The sequence below is a fragment of the Lolium perenne genome, chromosome 7 (genome assembly GCF_019359855.2).
Source record: "Lolium perenne isolate Kyuss_39 chromosome 7, Kyuss_2.0, whole genome shotgun sequence".
NCBI classification, from domain to species: Eukaryota; Viridiplantae; Streptophyta; class Magnoliopsida; order Poales; family Poaceae; genus Lolium; species Lolium perenne.
In genome coordinates, this window is record NC_067250.2 from 138849298 (window position 1) to 138859159 (window position 9862).

Below are 9862 nucleotides of genomic sequence, written 5' to 3' on the forward strand. Positions count from 1 at the left end.
GATCCATCTTGTCGAGAGAATACATCAAAACGAGAATGAAACACCGGGGGTTTTTTATAGGCTAGAAGGGACGACTTTCGGCGGGAAAAGGTGAGCGGGAAAAACTGGCGGGAGATTAGGGCGGGAGTAAAAGGCGGAAAAAAAGTGAGCGGGAAAAATTGGCGGGAGATTACGGCGGGGGTAAAAGGCGGGAAAAAACTGAGCGGGAAAAATTAGGCGGGAAACAATAATACTAAAACAGAAATGAAGATACATTGCAGCTGAAATAAAAATAGGATTTATCACTACAACGGAATTTAAGATACAACGACACTACAACGGAATTTAAGATACAACGACACTACAACGGAATTTAAGATACAACGACACTACAACGGAATTTAAGATACAACTGAAATTAAGATACATAGCCAATACGACACATCACACTACTTTCCCTGCGTCCACCGTGGCCATTTTCCAGACTTGTCGCCGCGTTCTTCTGCCGCTTGCGCTTCAGCAGCTCTTTCCCTTAGTCTCTTCCTTTCCGCTTCACGAGCCTCCCTGCGAACCTCTTCGTCTGCAAACCTACGTGCAGCCTCATCATCCATCCTCTTCTGATTCACCTCTCGGTTACGAGCTTGTTCCGCCCTTAGTTTCTGTATCTGCCTCTCTCGCTCTGCTTTCTCATTAGCACGAACCTTTTCCCAACGCTCCTCCTCAAAGAACGTTGCCCACGCACGGCGCTGTTTCTCCTCAACCTCCTCGCGCGCCCAATCCGGCTGCTCCGTGTCTATCCAGTGAAACCATTTGCATAGGGGCGGGGGAGACTACAACACAAACAGTAAGATTAAATCAAATTCACAAACAAATTTAAGCCAACATACAATTATGTCGAAACATACCGGCGGCCTGGTGGATGACGAAGCTGAACTACGGGGTGGATCATGCTCATAGCTCGCACACATGAAAAATTTCATGCCGAACCAGTCGGAGAAATCCTCCACCTGCTTAACCTTAGCAACACGGCCGCACCAACAACGCTCCGCAGTCACACCCGGGGGTAAACTTGCAGCCTTCGCCTTCACCGGCCTAAACTCCTGGTCAGAGCACGGCACACTCATGATGGCTAAGAGTGAGCAAACGGGATAAAATTGAGATACAACAACTTGTGCAATCCAGAGTAGCGATGCCTGCTTTTATAGGCAAAAATTCGACAGTGTGGCGGGAAAATTTAGCGGGAGATAGTGGCGGGAGATGATGGCGGGAAAGAGTGGCGGGAAGAAGTGGCGGGAAGGGTGGCGGCAAAGGCGGGAGGGAAAATTTCGTGGGGCAGAAATTCGGGTTCAATAAACCCGATTTATTGAAGTCGGGTTCAAATTGCCCGATTATTAGATATCGGGTTCATCTTGCCCGATTTTCAGAATTCGGGTTCAACTACCCCGATTTATGCTTTTTTTATTTTTCTTTTTCCATCACGGCGCAGAAGGCGCAGAAGAATCCTAATTTCGGGTTCCCCAACCCCGATTTCCTTATTTCGGGTTCCTCAAACCCGATTTTGTAAATTCGGGTTCCCCCACCCGGACGGTGTATTATTTCTGAAATTAGCTGAAAACGGCTATTATTCCTGGAATTAATATTAAAAAGTGTATTATTTAAAAAAAAATCGCAGCTCCGTACTACGTACTTATCAAGATTCACAAATTAGTCTGGCCGGTGTTCTTTTCTGTCTGAAACAAAATTTGAAAATAGTTTATCTGAAATTTTCAAAATTTTCATATACATTTTTGTCGTCTAAGCAAAATTTGAACTTGTAAATTTTTTGTTCATCTTGAAACTATATTCATTCTGTGCTACCCATCAACACGTGATTACTGATTAGGCTCAGGAGAGAGTAGGAGATAAATGTGTCTTGGTTCATTGAACATGCCGTAAATATTTAGGGCTACAGAGCAAGAGAAGTATATGACTAGTACAATATGATTTGAAAACACGTGAAAATTAAATCATTTGAGAGTCCAGTTTGGAGGTATGGTCTTTCGCAGTTCTTTGGTCCGAGTTTTAGAGGACAAATGATGCCTAAAAGGTGGATCTATGAATGGTGACTTCAATGTCTTCAACGTAGTCTTTTGTTTTGATAGATATCTTTATTATTAGAGGATCAATAAAATCTGATCATTTTGCTAAAAAAAGGTACAATCAGAAAATCTTATCGGAGTAACCAATTGTTGAATTATTTGCATTTCAAAATTAATTTAACCTATACTAATGACATGGCATGGCTGATCGCAAGATTAACTAGCATAGGAAAATTAGCATGTGACAAATCAACAGATACATATCTAGCACACATTTTTTTGAATAAAGGGTGCTTCATTACTCCAAAGTTTTAAGTATTACACTCAGCCTCTGCATAACTAAGATGTACACAACAGTTCAAAGTATCAAAAGGATCGAACTAAAGAGTTCACAGTCGCAAAAAAAATAAACGCTAGAGAAATTGGTACAGCCTAAAAAGGCTGAAGACGTCTATTATGTTGCCACCCATGTTGGAAAATAAACTCCTTCGTTGTGTTCTCCAATCTTGTAGACACCTCCGTACAGAGGTCGCGATCCTCCAAACGCTGCATTGACGACCATGAACGGGGCAAAGCCGTAGCGCGGTAAACAACCTGCAAGAGAGAAGAATTTTTGTCATTAAACACCTTGTCATTTCTACATAACCAAAGCGACCATATAACAACAATCGCTCCCATCCTGATAAGCGTTTTATACCTAGTGTCAACCCCGTTCAACCAATTGCCAAAAATATTTGCAACGCTACAGGGAGGATATAAGGTTGAACCTATCTGAATGATTGACCATATAGACCTAGCAACTCGACAACTGAAGAAAATATATTTTATTGTCTCTTATTCATGACAAAAAACACATTTCGTACAGCCATGTCAATTACGTTTGGTAAGGTTATCTTTAGTGAGAATCACACCCCGATGAAGATACCATGCAAATACTTTTGTTTTCAGAGGGATCTTCATCTTCCAGACGGATTTGTTATTAACAACCGGTTGACTAGGTATGATTAAAGCTTTATACATGGAACTGACCGAGAATTTACCATTCCTGGTAAGATTCCAACGAAATTCATCGCCCCCCTGAACCAGCTGGATTGAAGCTAATCGCAATAGCAATTAATTTCATGAAGCTAGCCTGGGGCCAATGAGATCACGCCTAAACAACATAGAGGGTGGAGAGGTTTCCATCACCTTCTTTAAGGTATCTCCTTTATGACGAACAATATTGTACAAAGCCGGATATTATTCTCGAAAAGTAGTTGTACCCAACCACCTATCCTCCCAGATATCTCATATATCTAGGTTGCATATGAAGTAATCAACGGTGTTGAGTACCAACAATAATGTGAGAACAAGATAGGTATCTCTATGCCACAATATTTGATTTGGCGTAAGCCAGCAAGACCAGGTTGTAATCAAAGTACTTGTAATCAAGTCTACTTTAATCCCTACTGTCTAATATAGATTCAATTTTACCAGCAAAAAAAAAGTAGTTGCTCATTGTCGTGAAGGAAATGCAAGTTGTGTGCATGTGGTCATAGGGGGGGAGGGGCTAGATATACAGAATTCCTTTAAGAAACGGTAATGGGCTTGGGAGGAGGGGGCTGACTTCAACATAGCTCCGCCGCTATGTAGGAAGGCGAGTGAGAGGGAATCCTTTTATAAGTTGCTCTAAACTCACTCCACTCTCTGTATGTGGCAAAATTGTACACATGCCATACAAATATACATGGTTTTTTTTAAAGAATTTCATGATTCTATGTACAATGCAGGATGTTTAGATTGGCGGTTAATTAGAAAAATGAACCTATTAAAATCGGTGCTTAAGAAAAAAGTTGATTTCCATTCCTAAGCACCACTCTGAGCACCTTGCATTATACATGGGCCTAAAACGCCACGCGGAATGTGTTTCATATTGAAACACATGGGAGCTCTGAAAGAACATCTCTCACATTATGTTTTGTGTGTTTGATGTCAATGTATGTGATACACTAATGTTCGTTTAAGTGGTACTGGGATTATATAGATACATTTTTATGTGTGTTGGATGTGGTCAGTTCTGTCAAAAAGAAGCAGCAAAAAGTTCATCAGGCCGGATAATCCGGGCCGGATATTTTGGAAATATCCGGCCCCCAGTTTTCGGCTAAGGGTTTGAGGTTTTGTGTCTCTGGATAGGGGCCGGACATTTGCCCGGATATTGTCCCGGTTTTGTCCAAAGGCCGGAATATCCGGGCCGGACATTTCGGAAATATCCGGCCCCCTCGATTTTGGCTAAGGACCTGCATAAAAGCAAGTCTGGATAGGGGCCGGACATTTTGGCCGGACATTGTTCTGGTTTTGTCCCTGAGGCCGGATTATCCGGGGGGGGGGGGTGGGGATTATCCGGCCCTTACTTAGGCCGGAATATCCGGCCCCCCGGAAGCTGCAACGGCTCGATTTCTGGGGGGGGGGGGTATAAATACCCCCCTTCTTCTACCTTGGATGCTTGCTCAATCATTACACAAGAAATCTGCCAAGCCTCACCTCCATTAGAGCCACCTCAAGAAACACAAGATTTGCTAGATCTCCTTCCTCCCCCAACCAAAAGCTCTTGATCTTTGGAGATTCGAAGGAGAAGACACCGATCTACATCCTCACCGAAACGTTTCTCATTTCCCCCTCTCTTGTTTGAGGGATCTCATGCTAGTGTTCCTATTTGGTTCCCTAGTTGATTTGTGTTGATGTGTTGTTGTTGATTGTTGTATTGTTACAGATTTGGGAGCCTCCAATTCAGTTGTGGATGTGTGCCCCAAGAACCTTGTAAAGGCCCGGTTTCCGCCTCGAGGAAATCCCTTAGTGGAAGTGGGCTAGGCCTTCGTGGCGTTGCTCACCGGAGATCTGAGTGAAGCCTTCGTGGCTGTTGGTTTGGCTTTCGTAGCAACCACACTCCTCCAAACGTAGACGTACCTTCTTGCAAAGGAAGGGAACTACGGGAATCATCTCCGTGTCATCGCGTGCTCCAATCTCGGTTACCTCTATCCTATTCTATCTCTTATATTGCTTAGCTATATCTTGCTTAGTTGTTTGTCTTGTCATATAGGTAAATTCACTTAGTTGCATATCTAGAGAATTTATCTTTGTGTCAAGCCTAAATTGAAAAAGAACTAAAAATTGGTTAGCACCTATTCACCCCCCCCCCCCTCTAGGTGCGGCATACGATCCTTTCAATTGGTATCAGAGCCTCGGCTCTTATTTCGGGCTTAACCGCCTAAGAGTATGCCGGACGATGGACCTACGGAAGGGGAGGCTAAGATGGTCACCATGGATGATATCAATTCGTTGAGGTCATCCATGGATGCTCAAATGGAAAGCATGAGAAAGATGATTTCCGAGCTTTTGACTCCGCCCTGTCCCGTGGCTCCCACCAAAGAGGTTAATGTCACGGATGCGTTAGAAGAGGATGTTACTTCGGTATTACCCTCCTCTACCACACCCATGGATGGTGATAACATAAACACTAACAAATCTACCATTGCATCTCCTAGAGGAACTAGTGGAGGTGAGAGCTACAATCGAGTGGCTCCACCTTTTCTATCTCCCGATATACCGGTTCCCCATCATCATATAAACATCCGGGGCGACCCACCTAAGTTTTCCGCTAATGATTACGATACTTGGCAATTTGAGTTTAGCTCTCATGTTCGCAGTGCCTCCAATGAACTTTGGAGAAACATCGTGGAAGGCTTCAAGCCTTACAACCCCGACAAGTTGACTAGAAGAGAAGCGGTTGATAGTCAACTCAACAACACCACCTTGCACATGATTCAAACTAGTGTGGGGACAAAGGAGTTGTCTCGTGTTCGGCATTTCACCACCGCCAAGGATGCTTGGGATGGTTTGGCCGCGAGTTGCATTGGAAGTGAGAGCACAAGAAGGAACAAGTATAATGCTCTTCGGAATAAAGCCAAAGGATTCATGAGGCTACCGGATGAAGATCATGAAGACGTGTATGGAAGACTTCTCACCATTGCCGGCTCCTTCCAGAATGTTGGTGCCACTCACATTGATGACTCTTGGATCAAGGAAAAGTACATTGAGTGCATGATGCCGTTTGAGCCTATTGATGTCAAGACTCTTGTCGGTAGAGAATGCTATGCTTCTCTCACCTCTCAACAAGCCGTGCACGAGATGCAAGCTCTCAAGGTGCTTGAGCAAAACTCTCATGATTCCCGCAATCGTGCCATTGGGATGACAAAAGGGTCCAACCTTGCCTTGGTGGTCAACTCCGTGGAAGAAGTGGTTCCTCAAGAATCTTATAGGGCATCTTGGAGCATGACCTATCCGGAAGACTTGGAACACCACTACCATGACCACATGGCGTTCCATGCAAACACCTTTTGGATTGATCCTTCCAAGGCCAAGGAAGACAACATCAAGAGAAACAACTCAAGGGGTCCCTCAAGCTCGGGCCCAAGAACAAGATCTTGCTATAATTGCAATGACAAGCGCCATTTCATTGCCGAATATCCCTATGAGAATAGGGAGACTCATGGTGGAAGGCTCATCCCCAAGGACAAGAGCAAAGACTCAAAGGGAAAATATTCAAAGCCCCCCAACAAGAAATTCTATAACAAGAACAAGAAGGGCAAAAGGCCCTCAAGGATTGTGCTAGTGACTAAAGAAGAATACTCTTCCGATGAGATTGAAAGTGCTAGTGATGATGAAGAGGAAAGCTCAAGAGAAGTGGCCGCCATTGTCACCACCAACATTCCCTCTTCATCTCTCTTTGATTCACCCAATGAGAACCCTCAACGCAAGAATGCACATTGCTTCATGGCAAGGTCCACCTTGGACACATCTATTGTGCTATCAACTCAAGAAGAGTATACCTCCGGAGATGAAGATGCTGATGATGAAGAAGATGCAACCTCAAATGGATTGGTTGCCCTTGCCTCCCTCTCTACTAACTCTTCATCAACAAGTGAATCTCCCAATGAGGTCATTCATGTGGAGGAAGAAAGTTGCCTCATGGCTAAATCTTCCGAGGTATCATCTCCTAACCCCTCTAAGCCTAACATTTCTAATCATCTAGGGGTTAACCCCGCTAGTCTAAAAGTGAAACAAGAAATGCTAGAGTTTGATGATTTCATTAGTAACCTACAAGGTAACACTAAGAAGCATGTTTCAAGTCTCATGGTACGTATAGCTCAACTAAATGATACTCTTGAGAAAAGGTGCCAAATAGAGAGAGAAGACACTCTAGAAATACATGCTCTTAAAAATGTTCTTGAGGAATGTCAAGAAACTATAGCATCTCTTGAAGAGAGGCTAGAAAATCTTGAAGAACCTCAAGATAAACTTAAGAAGCTCACTAAAGCTAGAGATCTTGCTAGAGCTAAGACTAAAGTGCTTATAAAGGAAAAGGCCAAATTTGGTGTTGATCATGAGAAACTTGTGAAGGATCTAGATGAACTAGACAAGGCTCACAAAGCCTTGAAGAGTGAATACTCTCTCCTCTCCGAGTCTTATGAGCAACTTCAAATTAGGCTTGCTTCATATGACATACGTAGTAGCTCTACTCCTTCATGTGATCATGCAAATATTATTGAGGAAAATGCTAGGTTGAAGGATGAACTTGCTAAGGCCTTCTCTCCCCAAAGTAAACTTTCCTTGGATGATCTTTTGAGTAAGCAAAGGTCAAACAATGGGAAGGAGGGACTTGGTTATAATACCAAGGCTAAAAAGGCAAACAAGAAAAAGGCCAAGCCCGCACATGAGAAAGCTAATGGTGAAACCCGAAAGGGCAAAACCATTAATGATGATGGTGCGGGAATAGATAACCCTCACTATGTTCTTTTTAAAGATTATTATGGTGATGTTTATGCTAAATATGTTGGTCCATATGATGGTTATGTTGCTTGGTCTATTTGGGTCCCAAAGACCCTTGTTGCTAACAAAAGAGGACCCATTGAAAAATGGGTACCTAAATCCAAGAATTGATCTCATGTAGACTATGCCACCGGAGGTTCAAAATGGGTACTTGATAGTGGATGTACAAGTCATATGACCGGCGGCAAGAACCTCGTCAAGGAGTTGAGGCCCAACATAAATCATATCACCGTCTCCATTGGCGATAATTCTACATCCGAGGTATTGGGTTTTGGCAAGGTTGTGGTTGCACACAACATTACTCTTGTGGATGTCATGCTTGTCAAAACCCTTGGTTACAATTTGCTTTCCGTTTCCGCCCTTGGAAAGATGGGTTTCGCCGTCTTTATTGATAATGATATTGTGGTCCTCTTGTGGAGCAAGACTCTAAAAGTCGCTTTCGTTGGGTATCGCAAACACAACTTGTATGTGGTGGAATTTTCGGGGACTGATACGTCTCCGACGTATCGATAATTTCTTATGTTCCATGCCACATTATTGATGATATCTACATGTTTTATGCACACTTTATGTCATATTCGTGTATTTTCTGGAACTAACCTATTAACAAGATGCCGAAGTGCCGCTTCTGTTTTCTGCTGTTTTTGGTTTCAGAAATCCTAGTAAGGAAATATTCTCGGAATTGGACGAAATCAAAGCCCGGGGGCCTATTTTTCCACGAAGCTTCCGGAAGTCCGAAGGAGAGACGAAGAGGGGCGACGAGGGGCCACACCCTAGGGCGGCGCGGCCCCCCTTGGCCGCGCGGCCCTGTGGTGTGGGGCCCCGTGCCGCCTCTTGACCTGCCCTTCCGCCTACAAATAGCCTCCGTGACGAAACCCCCGCATCGAGAGCCACGATACGGAAAACCTTCCAGAGACGCCGCCAACGCCGATCCCATCTCGGGATCCAGAGATCGCCTCCGGCACCTCGCCGAGAGGGGAATCATCTCCGGAGGACTCTACGCCGCCATGGTCGCCTCCGGTGTGATGTGTGAGTAGTCTACCCCTGGACTATGGGTCCATAGCAGTAGCTAGATGGTTGTCTTCTCCCCATTGTGCTATCATTGTCGGATCTTGTGAGCTGCCTAACATGATCAAGATCATCTATCTGTAATTCTATATGTTGCGTTTGTTGGGATCCGATGAATAGAGAATACTTGTTATGTTGATTATCAAAGTTATATCTATGTGTTGTTTATGATCTTGCATGCTCTCCGTTATTAGTAGATGCTCTGGCCAAGTTGATGCTAGTAACTCCAAGAGGGAGTATTTATGCTCGATAGTGGGTTCATGTCTCCGTGAATCTGGAGGGGTGACAAGAACCTCTAAGGTTATGGATGTGCTGTTGCCACTAGGGATAAAACATTAGTGCTATGTTCAAGGATGTAGTCACTAGTTACATTACGCACAATACTTAATGCAATTGTCTGTTTTTAGCAACTTAATACCGGAGGGGTTCGGATGATAACCTCAAGGTGGACTTTTAGGCATAGATGCGGTTGGATGGCGGTCTATGTACTTTGTCGTAATGCCCAATTAAATCTCACTATACTCATCATGATATGTATGTGCATGGTCATGCTCTCTTTATTTGTCAATTGCCCAACTGTAATTTGTTCACCCAACATGTTGTTCGTCTTATGGGAGAGACACCTCTAGTGAACTGTGGACCCCGGTCCAATTCTCTTTACTGAAATACAATCTACTGCAATACTTGTTCTACTGTTTTCTGCAAATAATCATCTTCCACACAATACGGTTAATCCTTTGTTACAGCAAGCCGGTGAGATTGACAACCTCACTGTTTCGTTGGGGCAAAGTACTTTGGTTGTGTTGTGCAGGTTCCACGTTGGCGCCGGAATCCCTGGTGTTGCGTCGCACTACATCTCGCCGCCATCAACC

General features: G+C 43.9%; 1 protein-coding gene across 1 annotated transcript; it reads right to left on the reverse strand.

Moving 5' to 3' along the window:
- Positions 1 to 285: 285 nt before the first annotated feature.
- LOC139833246 (uncharacterized) lies at positions 286 to 1282 on the reverse strand. Its single transcript, XM_071823472.1, has 2 exons — positions 885 to 1282; positions 286 to 809 (listed from the first exon to the last, which is right to left on the reverse strand). The coding sequence occupies exons 1-2, from the start codon at positions 1101 to 1103 to the stop codon at positions 429 to 431; spliced, it is 600 nt and encodes a 199-aa protein (XP_071679573.1). The 5' UTR covers positions 1104 to 1282; the 3' UTR covers positions 286 to 428.
- Positions 1283 to 9862: the final 8580 nt, after the last annotated feature.